Source organism: Rhipicephalus microplus, unplaced genomic scaffold (genome assembly GCF_043290135.1).
Source record: "Rhipicephalus microplus isolate Deutch F79 unplaced genomic scaffold, USDA_Rmic scaffold_212, whole genome shotgun sequence".
Lineage (NCBI taxonomy): Eukaryota > Metazoa > Arthropoda > Arachnida > Ixodida > Ixodidae > Rhipicephalus > Rhipicephalus microplus.
This window is the reverse complement of record NW_027464783.1, coordinates 81,516-101,982: the sequence shown is the minus strand read 5'-3', so window position 1 is coordinate 101,982 and position 20,467 is coordinate 81,516. Positions and strand designations below refer to the sequence as shown.

Below are 20,467 nucleotides of genomic sequence, written 5' to 3'. Positions count from 1 at the left end.
GTGAGGGTACAGCTCCACGGCGTCGTCGTAAGGTGGCTACCACCACCCCGTCGTCGGACAATGCGGCCTCCGTGCCCCTCCCTGCCTCTGAGGATTCCGAGCGGGACATGGAGGACCAAATATAAAACCTAGGACAGTCACGATGGCTACCAATCGTACGTCCCGTTCAAACATTGCGTCTAAATTCGAGATCATACAGTGGAACCCTGGAGGCTTCGGGAACAGGCGAAAGCGTTCACATCTTTCCCTTTTCCTCAGCTCACTTGGCTCTCAGCCGGCCGTCTTGGCGCTCCAAGAATCTGGCCCTGCTCCATCCCTTTCTGGATACTGCTCCTATGTAGGCGGCACCACCACATGCCTCCTCGTGCATAAAGCTTACACGGCGATACAGATCGACCTCGATCTGGATCTTCCTTACGACTACTGCATGATATCAGTGCTGTCTCAGCGGAGGGGCCAACCATCAATACATATCTTAAACGTGTACTGTCCCCCTCGCCTTGCGAGGGCTTCGTTTGCGCATCTCTTCCATCGGGCACTGCGTATAGCGGCCCGACAACCACTGGTGATTGTCGGGGACTTTAATGCCCCCAGCCCTCACTGGGGTTACCACTACGAGAAGGCCCGGGGCAGAGAGCTCAAGGAGCTCATTTCCTCGCTGAGCCTGACGCTTCTTACCGATCCGGCACAACCCACACGTTCCGGCAACTCGGTCACGCGAGACACATGCCCCGACCTCTCCCTCACCCGTCACATCCGCGATGCTACATGGGAAAATTTAGGCGAAAACCTAGGCAGCGATCACTTTTTACTCCGCATTTCGTTCACACCGCGGCAGAAAATGCGCCAACACTGGGGCCAAGCCCGTCTCACCGATTGGACTCAGTTCAGAATGCAACCATTCCCCGCCGGCCTCTCCTCGACCGAATATGCAGCGTGGGCATCATACGCTCTTCATATGAAACAAGCGAACACTCGCACCCTTGCAACCTCTAATTTGACTCCTGCAATCGATCCACACCTCCTACATCTTTGGCACGCTCGCCGCGGGCTCATAAGGCGCTGGAAACGCAACAAACTTGATCGGAAACTTCGCGCTCGCATTGAGGCGCTCACTGCAGAGGCGGCCGCATACTCCGCACAACTTTCCGATGCTAACTGGGCAGACACCTGTTCGAAGGCTGCAAACCAGATGAGCTCTAAAAGTGCGTGGCGACTCTTTAGAAGCCTTCTCGATCCCTCCACCAACAGGGGAGAAACGCAACGCCAGCTCCACCGTGTTCTGCATGCATTTCAGGGCACTACGGATGAACTCGCGCGAGAACTTTGTGACCGCTACATCTGCCGCACAATTGATCCCGCAGGCCCAGCATATACGTATTCCGGCGCCCCTAACACCGACCTCGACGCCCCATACACGCTTTCTGATTTACGATTTGCACTCACGAAAATGCGACGGGGCACGGCCCCTGGACGCGACGGAATCACAGTATCGCTCCTGGCAAATCTTCCCGACCAAGCACACCTCTCGCTACTCCAGCTTATAAATTCGATATGGGACGGTTCTCCGCTTCCAACGGAATGGACCACATCGGTCGTGACATTCATTCCCAAATCGGCAAAGTCCGTTAGTATTGAGGCACTGAGACCCATCTCACTTACGTCTTGCGCAGGCAAACTCATGGAAACCATGGTTCGCGAACGCCTTTCAGCCTACTTGGAGGCCAGGAGCACCTTTGCCGACACGATGTTTGGCTTTCGCCCGCATCTGTCGGCGCAGGACGTCCTGCTCCAGCTTCAACACGATATCATAGAGCCGACTACTATGCGCCATAACGATAAAGCCGTGCTCGCTCTCGATCTCCGCGGGGCGTTCGGCAACGTCAAACACAGCACTATACTCACTAACCTGTCTACCACAAACTGCGGGCAGAAGACTTTCAACTACATTCGCGCCTTTCTATCACATCGCACCGCCTTCATTCGCCTTAATTCTACCGAACACGGCCTGTACTTATTAGGCACGCGGGGTACACCTCAAGGGGCAGTTCTGTCTCCTCTGCTTTTTAACCTGGCGATGATGAACCTCCCCTCTCTTCTAAGCGAGGTCGAGGGAATACAACACGCACTATATGCGGACGATATCACAATCTGGACCAACACCGGCTCCTTAGCGCAAATCGAAGAACGCCTGCAAAAGGCTGCCCTTCTGGTGGACACCTACGCAGGTTCATGCGGCCTGGAGTGCTCTCCAGCTAAATCGGCTCTTCTTTCAGTCTCTCCGCTACCGCCGCCTCAAATTTTTCTTCCGTCCGGGCCCATCCCGTCAGTGCAAAATATTCGGGTTCTTGGCCTTCACCTCACATCGTCCTTGGATCCAAAGGGCACAATAGCAGGCCTCAGACGCACCAGCGAACAGGTGAGCCGCATGATACGGCGAGTTTCTACCAAGCGCGGCGGCCTCCGCGGGTCTCAGTCCCTCCGATTGGCCCACGCGTTTGTGACCAGTCGCGTCCTCTACGCCTTGCCTTACCTTCACCTGCGTCGTCGACACGAGCACCAGCTGGACGTCCTTCTTCGTTCAGTATACAAACGCGCTCTGGACCTACCTATTGCAACTTCCAACAGCCGATTCACGGCTCTGGGGGTACACAACACCTTTGCAGAGATGCGCGAAGCTCATCGCGTTAACCAAATCAATCGACTGTCGCAGACGCCTTCAGGGCGCCGTCTTCTACACAGACTTGGCCTTAACCCGATATCTGACCAAGACCCTCTGCAGCCGGTACCAGAGCTCTGGCGTCAAAAGCTATGGGTGGAACCTCTACCCCGTAATATGAACCCTGACCTCCATCCTGGCCGTAGACTAGCACGCGCCGCGGCCCTTCATACGCGACACTCCGATCGTCCTGGTGTTTTCTACGTGGACGTCTCGGGTCCCTCCCCCTCGGGTCACTTCACGGCTGCCGTGATTACAGAGGGCAAACACGTAGATGGCCTCTCCTTTCGAGCAGACACAGTAACGCACGCTGAAGAGGTTGCCATAGCTTTGGCCGCCTCTAACCCTGCCTCACGCACCATCCTGACGGACTCGCGCTCGGCCTGTTCTCAGTACCTTCAGGGTTCCATTGCTCCGCTGGCGGCTAGCCTACTACAGGCAGCCTCTTGACGCTTTAACCCTCATCCCATTCGTATAGTGTGGACCCCAGGCCACTCGGGCCTGCCCGGCAACGAGGCGGCAAATGCCGCTGCCCGCGCTTCTCATGTCCGGGCCGTTGCCCCTCCATGTCCCGATACGGAATCTGGCAATACCAACCTGACGCGCTTTCGCGAAATTTTGGCTTATTACCGGGCTTCGCGCCGCCTCTACCCGGACCCCGCACGCGGTCTGGAGAAAGCGGACGAACGACTGCTACGCCGCCTGCAGACGAACACCTTTATAAGTCCGGCGGTTGCCAGGCACTTTTTGCCGGAAATCAATGGCACCTGCTCGACCTGTCATGTGCTCGCCGACACATATCACGTCGTAGCATCGTGCCCAGTTAATCCCGTCCCTTTCTCATCCCCTTTTCCTATCCCAACTAGAGAGGCTTGGGAGGAGCACCTGCTCGGCTGCTCTACCTTGGCTGCACAACGCTCCTTGGTGGAGCGCGCACGGGCAGCTTCCAGCTCCACTGGCGTCCCGGAATAGGGTCTTGCCACTCTAGCACGCCGATGGGCCACGTCGGCACTCTCTAGTAAACTTTTTCTGAAATAAATGTTTTTTACCACCACCATCCCTCTTTTCGTGACGGAGGGACGCCGGACGCGCTAAAACACGCATGTGTCAAAGCAACGCAGCGTGGCGCGCTTCTGCGAGTATATGGCAGGACCGGTGCCTGGAGTGGCAACACCGGCGTGACGCGACAGAATGAACGCCGGCGAGCACTCGCACAGCATCACATCGAAATGTATTGGCGCCTTGACTGTGGCAAATAGTCATGTTCTCACATGACACGCATCTCATGATTATCATGTTTGTACCAATCGCATACCTTCGTCATCCATTGACGTCACGTAATAGCAAATTTGGCATACGTGAAGCTAGCGAAACGACCGTGAGCGCATCATGAGTGTGGCATGTAGTCGCGTTGTTACATCACACGAATGTCATGATTATCATGTTTGGATGTGTCATTTACCTATGTCGTCCGTTCGCGTCAAGTAATACCGAGTTTGGTACATGTGAAGCTTGCTAAACGGCCGCTAGCGCATCATGAGTGTAGCATGTAGTCATGTTGTTACATGACACGCATCTCATGTTTATCATGTTTGCACCAGTCACATACCTTCGTCAACCATTCACGTACCGTAATACCAAATTTGGTATAAGTGACCCTAGCGAAACGGCCACTAGCGTATCATGACCGTGGCATGTAGTAATGTTGCTCCATGACACGCATGTCATGATTTTCATGTTAGGGTCAGTCGCCTGTGTTAAGCATGCAATCATGTCATACCATATTAGTTTTGCAACATGTCATGTGAACAAAACCACCACAAAAGCAGCAAGACCATGAATTGTAAATCATGACATTAATGACTTGCCATGATTTTCATGTCATGACCAGTCAAATACATTCTTCATAGATTCATGGTATGCAATAATAAGTTTGGTACCGATACCATTATCGAAACGGCCAGGAGAGCTAAAAGTCGTTGGCGGCTAGATAGATCGATAGATGGATAGATACGCCCAAAGTCACCGAAGTTCGCTAAGAAATGCTTCGCATTTAAAAGTGAAGAACATGCCGCCGTTTCTACTTAGGGACACCTTTCATATGCGGAGTCCGGGCTCTGTCTACTGCCGGCTCCATGAATAGACAATGCTCTCGATCCTGCCGTTTACATAGATTATTTTTTTGCCCGACATTTCGATCGAGAAAGGGGCACCCGCTTGAATAGCAAACGTCTTAAATCGTTCACGTCTATCTTTAGACACGGCCACTGTTCGGAGCGACAAAGAGCGAAGACAGATAAGCAGAGTTGGTACAGCCCGCAGGAGGTTTTGAGCCCCCGTCCTCGTGGCCTCTCCAACGCTACCTATCTCTCCTCACTCTGCTTCAGAGGGGATGGGAGTGGGTGGGTTTAAACTTTTACCTACCGCACCCCCCCTTCCCAAATTCTTATCTGAAGGACGGTTTCGATCCCATTCAGCACCCCCAACGTCTCTTCGAAGCAGTGTTGCGTATTCGGAATTCTCCTTTTCATTGGAGAGGGCGTTGAACCCGCAACACCATCCGGTTTGAAACATTCAGTAGGGGCTGGCGCGTTTAATCATTCAAGCCGTCTCATCTTTCCCTGATTATTTTTTCAGTGGTATGAAGCTTACTAAGATGAATGAAGGATAGTTGACCACAAGATGCCCCTCCCTTCCCACCAAACATTGCCAACGCCTCCAATATTTAGGCATGAGCTCTTGTTCTCAGGCGGGCTGCAACGAACGAGACCAGGAAGCAAGTGACCTGAGCTGGAGGAATGTGTGTACATTTACTGCACAGTGACTGCCTTGATGACCCTATCCTCCTAATACACAATAAGTACATAATTCCCGAGTCATAGATCATCCTATAAAATTTTATTATCAATAATAACAGCCCCTGACTGGACGATTAGGGCCCCTTTCAACCATGTAATTGACGTTTCCCAAAAGTGTGAGGGACGAAGACCGTAGCGAGTGCGTGAGCTTCAGGATTGTGGTTATGCGGCTAGCTGATACGTAAACATAATTTCATAGCGAGTGGCAGTATAATTCGTGTACACATTCAGTTATGTCACGCGTGAGATACACAGGAACTAAAATGTGCTAGCATTCTTGCAATGAGTGAATGAGCGTATTTCTCGCTGAAAAAAAAATAAGGAATGAAGACCCTATGCTGCCTATGCGTTCAAATCGTACAAATTTTTATTTCTTCAAAACATTGAAACAAACGTGTTATTTTCAAACTTACGCGTTTATTACACGCGGCCCTTTCTTCAGCGCACATTTTTGTGCAGTGTTGTGCTATGTACTATGATATCCTCAATTTTCCAGTTTTTTTAAAAAAAAGTTCCCTCTGGCATTTCCAGTGCTGGCGCTCTTACCGCCCTTCGTTTAAACTTGACAATGTTATTAAAAGAAACGTTTTGCGGCACGAGTTCAGTAAAAGGGCTTGAGAAAGCATACGGATACGTTACTGCAACTATAGGAAATAGTTGAATAACCTTACCACTTCGATCAATCGTCTTTGACCTCTGCAGGTATACAGCTTTCTTTTTTTATAAGCATCTTTTTTTGCCTTATCAAAGTATGGTCGAAGTAATCTGTGATGTCGATTGCGCACAGTACACGAACAGGTACAACATTCCGATATACACCACTAGTGAGAGCAGGGTGTTAAAAGAGCAAATAACAACAAAAAAACATATATACGGCCTAGTACGCGGCAAGCATTCTTTTTTATTGCACAGAATATATTTATTTACAAAAACACAACAACGATCACGCGGGCACTGCAGTTAACAGCAATACAGACTATAGTTTCGCTTGTGCTCTATTTTACCTGACCTCCAGAAATCACAGTACCTTGGTTTTATTCGTTGCTGGTTGTGTTCGGATATCTGAGATTGATGAATCAGCTCCAACGTATCACATTTGTAATGACGCAAGCGTGGCTGATCGTACCGTGTTCGCGCGTATCGATGCGTGAATGCACCGATGAAAAGTGCTTCGACCTCTTGATATTGTCTGCTTTTTCTATAAGATGATTGATTAAGCGAAAAGGCGATCGGTAATGAAAAAAATTGTCGATTTTTTAATAATTTTTCAGAAGTATATATGTCTGCAAGAAACACTAAAGCTGAGAGATTCTACCAGTAATTTTGAGGGTCGTTTATCTGTCATAGGAAACTTCCCATAAGTGGCACAAATGAAAAGAAAAAAAGAAGCTACTCATGTTTAGGCAATATAAGCAGCACGCGGCATACCCGAGCTTCATTCAAACTGCCGAAATTTGACAAACGTTGCCTCTTTTTCATGAGCTGATTCAACGCAAATCGGTTTATTGACGAGAATATCAGGAGTCAATGGCCGCTTTATACTTGCACATTAAAGAACGTATCCCACTCTATTGTACTCCTATTCCTTGTTTTGTAAGTCTTCGCTCAGTGAAAGACTTACGCTAGGCTAATATATATTAGAAAATCTGAACGTTCTAACATTTCATGCCACAATCTAAAGGGAAAATATTTGTTGTCCATCTCTCTATGTTGCCGCTATGCATCATCTTTTATTAACATAGGTGCCTGTTTTTTTTTTTCATTATAACAGTCGACGTCACGCGGAACACACTTGTGCAACAATGTAATCATTTTTTTACAGCATGTTCAATTGCGATTGCATAGACAGGGTCGTTACGAGGATTATGCAATTATACGAGTTGCAAAACAGCGTTCTAAAACTCGGACACTTGATTGGCCCAATTTTTCGTCAATTGTCTGACGTTCGCGCCACCTGGAAACGGCAACCCAAAAAACAAATAACGCGTTTAATAGTGAGCGTGCGGACCAACAGGTGGCGCGACAATCTGCCCATTCCTAAGGTCCCTAATGCCCCTGACACACGGGCACCCTGAAGTCCTTTAGACAAGGGGACATCTTTCGGAAAGGCGTTCGGGCGCAGTGACACACGACAAAGGAGTAACTCCTTTCCGGCAAAGATCCTTTTTGCAAAAGCAGATCCCGCATCTACTTTTCTGGCAGGAAGGGAGTACTCTCGCATACAGTGTGCATAATTTATCAATAGAAGAAAACGTGTCGCAACACTGCGGTGCCCTGTCAGTATTTTTTTGCGCTGAAAAAATGTTTTTATTTTCAGCAGCAGTGCGATTTGTTGAAAAGTGAAGTCCTATAGTCTGTCCATACTCTCAAACGCCTGCATTACGTCACTAGCGCGATCATGTTAGGGTTGGCAGCGGCAGTTGCTGTGTCGGTGACGTAGTATCTTGTAACAGTGGAGTCGGCTCAGTCGGTGAAGAAAAAATCGCGCGTCCAGTGGACTGAAAAGGAGACCTGGGCGCTGATAAAGCTATGGGAGGACCATTTGGACGCCTTGCAAGGGCAAAAGCACAGCGGTGGAGTGTACCAGGTGATTGCCGAGAGCCTCACCGACGCCGGTATTCCCCGTACACGGGCGCAAATTCACAGCAAAATTGCCTTCGCAGCGTTTAGCTCATCTTCGATGGAGCCGAGGGCGACGAGAGTCAGGCCCACCTCAACTGTTGCTTTATCTCTGTCTCTGCGCTGAGACATCGCATGACCACGATGAAACGCGGCACGCCGTCACTGACCCAGCTGGACCCAGCCATGTAAAAAGCACGACAAAAAACAAAAACAGCAACACACCGACTGTTCATAGTTGCCAGACGAATTTAAGTTGCTGCTAAAAACGCAAAAAGCGAAAGAAAATTCCACGTATGCGCATTATAAGCCACCAGACAATAAAAAAAAACGGTTTTATGCTCCGGCGTCGCTGAATGTGATGTACATGCGCAGATTCTTTTTATTATTTCCAATCTTGCTGCTTCCACAAACAGCGCCATTTTAGATGCGGAGCATCTTATACTCGCGCCTTGTAGTGCGCCGTCCGCGTCGTCCGCGCCGTCCACACCGCTTCTCGAACATTCGACAGCTGACGCGCGCGCATGCGCAGTCGCGCCGTCGCCCACTCTTCCACCATCTGTGCATCCCTTCCTCCTCTACACACCGCGCGCGCTTCACTCCTCCACCATCTGTGCACCCTTCCTCCTCTACACACCGCGTTCGACATCTACAATTCTCCTGATTCTCCAGTGGACGCGCATGTGGCGTCGCGCTTCGAGAACATTCAACAGCTGACAGTGCATGCGCCGTCGTGCTGTATATATACTCAAGGTCGGCGCTCGCTCGCTCAGTTGCCGCTCGTCGGTTGGTTTGTACGGCGCGTCGACGTCCAAGGTCGCGGTGAAATGAATTCCAACGAATCCACAAACACAATGATCGACGTCCCTTCGACCAGCGCCGCCCTTTCGCATACGTGTGTACGTGTTCACTCATTTAACACCCCCTCCTACAACCACGTTAACCAATTTAGCCATCGACCCAAGTAAGTCGCAATTTAACACCCCATTTCACAACCACGTTAACCAATTTAGCCATCGACCCAAGTAAGTCGCACTTTAACACCCCGTTAACCAATTATATGGTCCGCATCCTCCTCAGTGTTCCCCCGAGGGAAGCTGCGGGCAATTTTTTTTCTGCAGCGTTCTTCTGAGGCACCACCTAAAGCAGTAGTCCGGTGCCGTGTGTCATCAGCGCCACTCCTTTCTGCAAATGGTCCCCTTAGGCGACAAAAGGGGTTTACTTCAAAGTACTTTACTTTTGCCCGTGTGTCACGGGTATTACTTGTTTTAACTAGGGACCTTACACACTCCAGACACGGGGCCAATGACGTATCCGGATTTTGATAGATTGACTCTATGGGGAGTTTCGCAACTGATATGACTGAAGAACTATTGTCGTAACCACATAATATTATAGTCTAGAGTTAAAAAGCAGGTGAACGTATAGAAAATTTTCCGCAGCACCTCACGGGTGCAGCCATGTTTCATCACGTGACTGTAACTGACTTTCTCGCTGCCAGTTGCCCCTGCCAACGCATCAGTAGCATTGGGTGAGTGTAGTGGCTGTGGCCGTAAGTGTCAATAGCAGGGGTTAGAAGCCAACATGCCAGCATTTATAGCTACTTCTTCAGTTTCCGAACTCCCCGCTTCGCTTATATATAAGGTGAGCAGGCGGCCGGCTGCAGTTCCCGCTACCACGGCGCTGCGTTGACCTTTGTATCAAGAAAATGAGGCTCGTTGCTACAGCTAGGTGGCGTGTAGAGCTGCCAGTGTGCAACGATTTCGTGTTGACAGCCCCGCATCGCAACTTCTCGTTTTACGCTTGAAGAGTATAACGTGAGGCTAAGATATGTGTGCGGCGTCTTTCCGGCTTATTGGTAAAAATAATAGCACGCGTTAGCGTGGCGCTAGGCCAACATTTGTCAATTAAAGAACCGTTTTGTCACCGTGTAACTTCTTGTTCTTCCACGCATAGTCAAAGCGAGATTTGGAGCTCAGTTGTATTAGCCACGTCTCAACGAAGCCTCGGTAAAAGCTGTGACTCATCTGATTCTGCAGCTTAGTTGTTTAGGGAATATTTTCGCGAGTCTTACCATACAGATCGCCGACGCTCTCCGCATTAGAGAGAGAGATAGATAAATAGAGAGGAAAGGCAGGGAGGTTAACCAAGCTTGGCTCGGTTGGCTACCCTACGCATTAACTTTGCACAGCAATAAGCACCTCGGCGGGCTGTAACCTAAAGGAAGTTGAAACCAAGCCATTGATATAAAGTTTAAAATCCCACTGAAACTACGCTATTTCTCGCTTCAGCTGAAATAAACTAGTGCACTTTCTTATTATCAATTATCCAGATTCATAGGTGTCACTCATTGAATTACACGAGGATCATTGAAACGAGAAACGCAATTTTTGTGAAAATAAAAAAAACATCAGTGTATTGAAACAAGAACACTTGCCACAATAACACACTAGTTTACAACTATATTGCGTTTGACTTCTAAAAAGGAAATTGTACTTAATGTACACGTGTCACGAGCATTCGTATTTCACAATTTCGAATTGCTTCCTGTAAAATTCTGGGCTTGTCAGCAGCAAACAAAGCATGAGCCAATATCACCGGTTCGGTGATATTGCTGCTTGTTGCATGAGGGATATACCGTGAATGCACACTTTTTGCACTTTAAGTAAAGTTTGAACTATAGATCATTCGTAGTCGCTGGGGACGCAGTATTCAATTTTTTACGCAGCCAGCGTATTTCAAGCTTTCTCGGTTCTCAAGTGGTGGTGGCACAGATCGTGCGTTTCCTTGATTCGCTGGCTGAAATCTGCCCCTCATTCTTGGTTGTTTTGCCATTCTATTTTTTTTTCAGTGTTCTTGCTAAAATTACACAAGACACACGTACCTCCGTCAGCACCAGTCATGCCATAGAGTGCTTGTGATGAATATATCTTAGCGACGCACTTTCTGCTTTTGCTGTGCCAACAGGCAGACAACCGAGGCAAGATTGGAAAGAGCACAGCATACACGACTGCCTTTACATCCTTGAGAACCACACTCAAGTAACTTTTAAGGACGATATTCTTTATTGGGGACCTTCGACACAAAAATTTTGGTCTGTAATAATGTCTGTACATTTATCTGTTTGTCCGTACTTAACGGTACCTTAAACGGCACCAAAGTAGCCAAACGATTCTCCAAACGGCCTATCCCATCCGCAGCACCCACCAATACTGCCCAAGATTCAGCGTTCATACTTGTGCGATAGTCAATTAAAAAGCAATTATTGAGCGTGTCTGAGGCACCATAACAACACGTCAATATTCTGTAAGTGTGTCTCTTACTAGAAAAGGCATACATAGGTAACTCAAAGGACCTTAGCGTTTATCACGTTGCGCTGGTCATGCAACGCTTGCACGAAAAAGAAAGTGTTTCCAACACTTTGCTAAGACGACATGGTGGTGACACCTACCCGTTGCCTTGCGTTCTACACCTTATCACCTCAGAGACGGGCGCACACGGCACGCGCTTCGTTTTCCAGGATAACTGCCAGATAGCGCTCAAGTCTCACGTGTGACGTGACTTGATGCGCTTGTTCACCTCCGTTGCACGCTCGAGGTACTCTAACGCAGTGCCTCCAGAATATCATTCACCAATTTTTTTTAGAAGAACATCAAATAAACGTTTTGTTCACTCTGTCGAGACGCAAGAATATCGTCTTTTTTGAAGACATTTGCTGTGTAATATGCAGATACGGGGCCAATTTTCTTTTTGCACTTTTCTGCTTGCCGAACTACGTAGGTCACATTCTCGCGGATGACAGTGCTCTTAAGGTAGCAGTAGATGTATTTTTTGAATTCGGAATATTAGAAAACTATTACCGGAAAGTTTACCGCCTCCTCAGGGATCGCTAAACTCTAGTTGCATGGAAGCTGAAGTGGTGGTTGTGGTAACAACTTTTATGAATAACTCCTGAAGCAATGTTTTTTTTTTCAATCAGCATCTAAATTTGGTTCATAAGCAGCAGTACATATATCAAGAAAATGAATTCGGCGAAAGTGCTGGCGAAACTGGTGCATATATATTTAGTATCGCGAAAAATGTTTGTAGCCGCGGTAAGAAATATTTGCACAGTAACACTACACTTGACTTGAAACACGGGAGTGCGCATGCCTAACGAATTCAAAAATTGCGCTGGGCTTTCACTAGCTTTTATTTCAATTACTAAACATGACATGATCACTTGGGTATAGTATAGAAAAATAATATTCAGTTGTCTATAGAAAAAGAAGTTGAAGCCATGCTCACCGCCGTATTCACAAATGCTCCTCGACTTCATTTTCGTTCTTCACTTGACCGAGTTAGGTGCCACGCCGCGGCTCAACTGAAAATGACGCTGCGCTTCTTTAGAATCGATGCAGATTATCGCTAACATACAGTGACTTGCTCGGCCTAGAGCTGGCGCTCCCATCGACTTTCTCAAGTCAAGGCGTAGCGTTGAGTGAAGGGCCGTTCTGGAATACGGGAGTCAGTCTTTGAACTCATGAGGCCATGCGCTTCTCGTGCTGCAAGTCAAATTGAGCGCGCCTGTGTATGCAGGTTTATTACACTGTTAAAGGGAAATCGTGAGCACGTGGGTCGCGCTCTGTCGTGCGCATCGGGCGGTGAAAACTAAGGGCATGAGCAAAACAGTGGAGAGGGGGGACATGTGTGGTGGATAGTGCATGCCACGTATCGTTTGCTACTGAAACGCCTCATTCGCCCGAGCGTGGCCGACCGAACGATCGCATGCACGTCAGAAGACTTTCGAAAAGGTTGTGTGAATGGTGACTTGCGAATCCCTCCACTCAAGGATAATGTTCGTTTGGGTTCAGGGCTTAGCTAGTTTGTTCATGGTTACAACAAGTGATGAAATGGCGTAAAGTATTTGACGGAAGACAAGACGAACAAAAAAAAACGACATTAGCGCTATTCTTTCTACTTGTGACGCTACTGCCGTATCTTCCCCGTTTTGTCTTCCGTAACATTTTGCGCCTTTTTTTTCTCGAAGAATTAGGACCATTTAGCATATTACTGGAAATACGACACGCCACGATTCCATCAGTAAACTGTATTTCATTTGGTTTATTCTTTTTTTATCCTGTAAAGCCTGAATAAATACTGTGATCTGCGTTTTGCACGTCATGTTTGCAATAGGAATCCATCACTCTGAAATTCGTGCATGGCTCCCAACTCCTTCGAATCGCTCGCGCGTGACAGCGCTGCCGCACCACTTCATGCATGGATCTTGATGGGCGACTGCACGGCAGAGCCAAGACAGCGTGGCCGCACGCGACTCTTTCGTTAGATGACGTCACCGGGCATGTACCGTCTTTGCATCGGTGTTCGCAGCTTCGGCCCCGTGGTGCTGCGTGCCGTGTGAGCCATGCACTCGCGTGTTCCTTCTAACGGTTGACCGACCTGTACAGAACAAATGAGCGACACCATCTGCCAGCTCTCCCCTTCTCTCAGAAAAGTAATCGGAGGTACTGCAATAAGCCCAGAGTGCTATGCGCAAATAGTAAACCTTTACAGACTGTTCGGTTATCGTGGGGGTGTGCGTCAGCGACATTCAGCTATACGTGTCTAATGCCAAAACTTACGCCAGCAAGTCGGAAATGCAGACTACATTATTTTACAGAAAGTACCGAACGTGTTTCACTTGGTGCTTTTAAGTATTTAATGCCTGAATTGTGAACTTGCCAAAGAAAATTTTCTGCTTTAAATAGCAACCTTCAAATTATTCCACAGTTATAATATTTAGGAAGCACCTTTGTTGCATACTTTTATGTGTGTCGCTAATCTCAGAATGCCATAGAAGAGTGTATTTTTTGCAATGAAAAACGTACTTGAGAACTACGCAACATTTTGTGAGCCTCGTCTTTAGCACGTACGCAGTAAATGAACAGAATGATTGAAGATTGAACTGGCCTCAGTGACAAGAAAGAACGAACATGTGGGTGAGTGCCCTTGCACGTCGGGCTCTCCACCATCAGATACAAAACAATTTGTTCTAACATAAAATACATTACACGAGATAGCGCTAAAGTTTTCATGCTGAAAGCCACGTCCTCCGTGAGCACCTGACAGCCGGCATTAAAGGCGGCAAGCATTCCGTGACTTGCTTGCTAGAAGTTTCCTGTTTTGTCGCGAATTCGCGACTATAGGCGGTTAAGGGTTAAAGTAAGTCAAAAGCATACCTTAGAATCGCGCTGAGAATGATTTGATTCCATCCTGATGAATAATGCCATGCTCTAATTTCACATTTTGTCGTCCTTCGGTATTGAAAACACTCGGACCTCCGGTATATTGGCCATAGCGGCTATGGGCCCACAGCACTGCCCCATTGGGAGAGCTTGCAGCACTACGCGAGCATTTAGAGAATGAAGCAAAGCATATCACCACACAGTAGTCCACAGACACAGAAAATACGGTCATGTTCGTGCAGTCACCAAAAGAAACACGGGTACGCAGTAGTTCTTCATGAAAGGGAACGCGTAGCCTGTGCTCTGCGGCGGCTGCCTACCGCACCATCAACCGACAAGTGAAGAAAGCACGTTCACTTTAGGCGTCACCTATGACCATGCAAGATAACGAGTCATGACCGGTAGACAAGCGCTGCTAGATTACGTTCTCTCACCGCTCACGCGGCGAGCGATATCGGGCGATTACCACAACACACCCCGTTTGATATGTTGGCAGTGGACTACGCACTGCAGGTGTCAGCCGAGATGAAGGGCAATCTAGCAGCGCTTGTCTACCAGCCATAACTCATTATTATTTTTTTTTCAAACAGATGGCGTTGAAAGCGAACGTGTTTTCTTTTGCTGTTGGTGTATGGTGCTGTAGGCAGCCGCCGCAGAGCTCAGGCAGCGCATTCACGTGTTCCCTTTCATAAATGACGACAGTGTACACCAAGACAGGGTTCGCAGGCTTAGGAATCCTGCTCTCTCGACCGGCGGGAGCAAGCATGCGCTCGTCTACTCGGCCGCAGACGCGAGTCGAAACAGAGTGACGTCAGAGGCATTGCCCGAAGTAGTGAGCAGGCCTGAATTATTTTTCACAGTGGCAGTGGTCAGTTTTTTTCTCGCCTTGAAGAATGCTGTCTTCTTCTTGTTACATATTTTTTTCAGAAAACACGGACCCTGTCAGCACTAAGTGTTGAGCCAGTCAGAATTTCGCGCTTTTTGAGTGCATACTGCGGTCGCTGCTATCACCTTTTGCGCAGTCGCCAACGCAGAGAGTGAATTCAGTTTATCAAGCACCTAAGCCATGCAAAACAAGAGAGTCCGGGCAAGCGATTGCATGACAAAGGGTAGGTGACCTAGTTTGGTCCTGACGTGACGTGCACAGACAGCTGGCGCCATGAATCGTGCCGCAAATACGAAACGTCGGGAAAGATTTGCGCTCTCGTTCTTCGTAGTTTCAAAGGTTGTTTACAGGGGTCACTTTACTTTTAAAAGTAAAGGACAGTGGTGTTTAAAAGTAAATGGACAGTGGTGCACTTTACTTTTAAAAGCAAAGCATTTTTTGGCATGACTATCTATCTATCTATCTATCTATCTATCTATCTATCTATCTATCTATCTATCTATCTATCTATCTATCTATCTATCTATCTATCTATCTGTCTATCTATCTATCTATCTATCCGCCTACAAAATTTAGCTCTCCTGGCCGTTTCCATGATGGGATCTGTGCCAAAATTTTTGTGGAATAACATGACAGTATGACAAGCATAAGTCATTAGTTATAACATAAAATTCATGACGTGTATGTAATGAATGTCATAATTTACATGTCATGGTAGCTGCTCTTGCGGTGGCTTCGTTCACATCATATATTGAAAAACTGGTATGACATGACACGACTGCATGGAGAACATTATTGGCAGGCCCTAACATCGAAATTATGACGCATGTCGTGTAATTTCATGTGAATCATCACTGCACCGTACGCTCATGGTACACTCGTGGTCGTTTCACTAGCTCCACATATACCAAATTTGGTATTACGTGACTTGAATAGATGACTAAAATGTATCACTGGTGCAAACACGATAATCATCACATGCGTGTCATGAAGGAACATACATGCTACGCTCGTGATGCGCTTGCGACCGTTTCACTAGATTAACATATACCAGATAAGGTATATCACGAACGGACGACGAGAGTGAATGACACGTCCCAGCATGATAATCAAGGCATGCGTGTCATGTAAAAACATGACTACATACCACGCTTCTGATGCGCTCGCGGCCGTTTCGCTAGCTTCAGATATACTAAATTTGTTATTACGTGACGTGAATGGACGGCGAAAGTGAATTGCCCGTTCAAACAGGCTAATCATGACGTGCGTGTAGTGTAAAGCATGACTACACGCTGCGCTCATAGCACGCTCGTGGCCCTTTCACTAGCTTCGCATATACCAAATTTGGTATTATGTGACGTTGTTGGATGACGAAGGTATATGGCTGGTGCAAACATGATAAACATGATATGCGCGTTATGTAAGAACATGACTACATTCCACGCTCATGATGCGCTCGAGGCCATCTCGCTAGCTTCATATATACCGAATTTTGTATTACGTCACGCGAACGGACGACGAAGGAAATGACACCTCCTAAAATGATAATATGGCATGCGTGTCATGTAAAACATCACTACATGCTACGCTCATAGTGCGCTCGCAACTGTTTCGCTAGCTTCACATATAGCGAATTCGGTGTTACGTGGCGTGAATGGATGACGAAGATATATGACTGATGCAAACATGATAATGATGACATGCGTATCACTTAAGAACATGACTACATATCACGCTCATGACTTTCTCGCGGCTGTTTCGCTAGCAGCGCATATAGTAAATTTGGTATTACTTGACGTGAATGGACGATGAGCACACACATGCTAGGCGCAAACATGATAATAACAAAATGAAAGTGATGTATGGTACAGATACATGTCTACCACTGCTGGAGCTGGTATTGCAATTGTTAGTAGCACCGTCGTTACGCGATTATGAAGAACACTTTTTCATCTTATCCAGCTACCTGATTGCAAATAACATTTCTAGTTGTGTTTACTGTGTACTACATCCATGCGCCTCGTAACGTCATGGTGATTTTAAAGTGACATATCAACCCTCGTCATTTGTGCTTCGCTAATAATCCGTTCCCACTGTACGTGGAATCTGCTAATTTTTCATTCTTAGCGTGTCACCAACTGAAGCTCGAACCCCGCTTCTGATTCAGTAGAATGAATGTCTGTATATTAACTGTACTGGCAGAATAGATGCCAGAATAGGAGCTGGGTACTGAAAAAATGAAATATAGGTGTTACACTGATATAAAGTTTCATTCTCTGCCTGGAGACCAAGTATACATGTTTGTTTTTAGATGCCGTACATGGTTCACTAAATACAGTTTGTAGAAGCACTACGACCTAAACACTGGGAGTGCCATAGTGCCCTTCTAAATACGTAATCAAACTCGGTAATATTTGGCTTAATCTTGATAAGCTTTATCAGGCTGGAAATTTCGGGAGGTTATGAATCAATAGGATAAAATTCAAATATATAGTAGGGACGGCTTATGCTCTCCCATAGTAGAGTACCTAGTACTCTAAATCGTTACCCACTTTTTCGACCCCCCCCCCCCCGGTCCCCCCATTCTGTTGTGCATCAACATGGCACTTCGTGTGTGGCATTGAGGCTCATGGGACGGCTTTAGGCTCTGGCATAGTAGAATACCAAGTACTCTAAATCGTTACCCACTTTTCTACCCCCCTCATCAAGTACTCGTAAGAGGCCCATGGGACCATTTACTCTAAATCATTAACCACTTATACAAAATGTACCATGTTTTGAAGTACCAGCGCCATATCATGTGTGGTATGGCCATCAGCGTCCTAAAAGGACGCTTATTGCTCTCTCATAGCTTCTAAACGCTTATTGCTCTCATGCTTTCTAAACGCCGACAACCACCACGAGTCCCATGAAATAACAAGGTTGACGGGACCGGCTGCCTCACCATAGCACTTTCTCCATAGCACGCCCTATTAGTGACAGGGAAATGTTTTTATCATACTTTACGTCTAAACAGAAATTCGACGCTCCGTCGGTTTTGGTGATGTTCTCATATGACAGCCATGTTGAACTTATAAATGCAAATGAGTCATATGTTCGTATCATGGTTGCGCCGTTAGCAACAACATATTTTTTTTTCATGATAAACGACTTGGGGTGAACATGCGCGTGCCTTTCAACAACAACGTTAAAGCATATGCTACATTGTGCACCACTCATGGCTTCCTGGCTCTTCTTTATTTCTGCCAGGCTTCGTGTGTTTTCTATGCAAACTTTTCACGAGCTTGAGGTTGTTCCCCGCCACGTCCAACAAAGGTAAAACTAACCATAGAAAGCTTCCTAGTTTGACTGGAGCCAATAAAGTTGAATTGATTTCAACTTTATTGAGAAGTCTTGGGCAACCTACCGCACTGTTTACAGGAATCTCTACGCAAGAGTTTTGTCGGAACTATATTTACTAATGGCCGAGGTTCTTTCTAAACGTACAGGGCAGACGTCATTACCGTGTTACTGGAATCGCTACACATTTAAGGTCAGCCTGCAGTAAAGAAAGTACCCGAATGTTTGGTCGCCTGTGCGCAAACAAAGAACAAGGCAACGATTTAGCAAGGCTGAGTAGTGACAGGAAACTTAATTAGTAGGCTTTGAAACGAAATACTTGTCACAATCTGCGTGTAACTTTTAGTGGCTAAGCTTCTTAAGGCGTGGGCTGTGCGCCCCCTGTATGTAGCCACCTCTCGTCTAGTTCTTGCAGTGTTTACTACATGTCGGTACTTGTAGCTGATGATGAACGATGCGAGATGTTATATAGGAATGATGTCACATATGGAGCGTGTCATTGGTGGAAGGCAATCGTTCGAATTAGTGCGGCGACGTACGCTAGGGGGAGCGTTCTAATAAAATCGAGTGGGCAAAATGTACGGAGGAATCATGGTTTACCAGGTTTACCTCCGGAGCTTCGCCCACTCATCATAATTCACTTGGTGGATATGGCGGCACTTTTTTAGATGCGCAGCAGCTTATGGAGAAGTTAGATCCGGTGGGCGTAACCATCTTTACTGCCCGCATGAGCAACCGCTGGCACAAGCACTGCCACAACGCGCTCACGCGCTTGCATAAATATGAGTTTAAATCACATAACTTGGAATTCCCGTAGGATACACAAAAGGGGTCGTGTTTTTCGTTAAACTACCTGGTAGCGAAGGCTTTCGTTCGCTGATATATATCAAACTTGTTCTTCAGTTCAGGCCACGTGACGGGCACCCACTGACGAAGTAAAACCGGTTTCTCCACGAAAACTGTCCCCTTTTCGCGGAGGTGGAAGAATCAACTTTATTTATCATAGATAGAAGCAAGGCTTAACTATTGCGTAACGCGATCTCCAGCACACGCACTATTTATAGAAAGAGTTCAGGCTGTCGGCACTATAGACGAATAGCAAGGACAATGTACGCCCTTTTGCTGAACGTTACAGCGCACTATTTTGCATAATATAACATCGCTTTATGAGATTTGATCTAGAGATATTTTATAGTCAGCAGCATTCGACCACATTTTGACTGTGGGTAAGGCCTATTTTCTCTTTCATAATTAAGCTGGAAATGTGGGTTAAACATATACGTGGCCTTAGAGTGAAATTCACTATGACGTAATGTATTGTCTTTAAACACGCGTGTGTCACGTTTTAAAATCGAACATTGTCCATCATACATAATACTGGTCTCTCGCATGCAAGACAAAGTGATTTTTTTAGTTAGGTAAAAGCACCGGCCTCTTTCTACAGCCCGAAAGGTGATTGAGGATGCCCTTCATCATTGGTTTCCCATACGATGACAACAGGAACCAGTGGAAATTAGGTTCGCATTTCATTGCAAAGTAACATGAGACTCTCTAGCTCTTGCACTTACTCGGTGAGCTTGCATCCATGCGTTCTTCCAGGTCAACAAAAATTTACCGTTATAGAATATATTGGAGCTCGTGCGCTTATTGCTATGCATTGGGATTCCATATTTGTCAATATTTAAATTGACGTTACTCGCAAGCGTAGCATGTTCGTTACCACATTACAACGCCAGGCGGTACATTCCGGTTATGTTTTTCAGCTTTTTACTTCGATTGTATCGATTGGGGTTTGTCAGAAGTTTATTCATGGTCATAGTTT

At 46.9% G+C, this 20,467-nt stretch overlaps 1 protein-coding gene across 2 annotated transcripts in view; it reads right to left on the bottom strand.

Annotated features, from left to right (window-relative positions):
• The window catches only part of LOC119160041 (uncharacterized), a 35,798-nt gene extending 21,058 nt beyond the window's left edge, over window positions 1-14,740 (bottom strand). Inside the window, exon 1 of one of the 2 annotated variants that reach the window (XR_012890836.1) lies at window positions 12,484-12,726. Coding sequence is in view for 1 of the 2 variants with exons in the window: in XM_075885616.1 (XP_075741731.1) it covers window positions 14,415-14,465 (51 nt within the window). In the remaining variant the exon portion in view is untranslated. Of the gene's footprint in view, window positions 1-12,483; window positions 12,727-14,414 lie in introns of those variants that run through there. The other variant, XM_075885616.1, reaches the window with a different exon arrangement.
• Window positions 14,741-20,467: the final 5,727 nt, after the last annotated feature.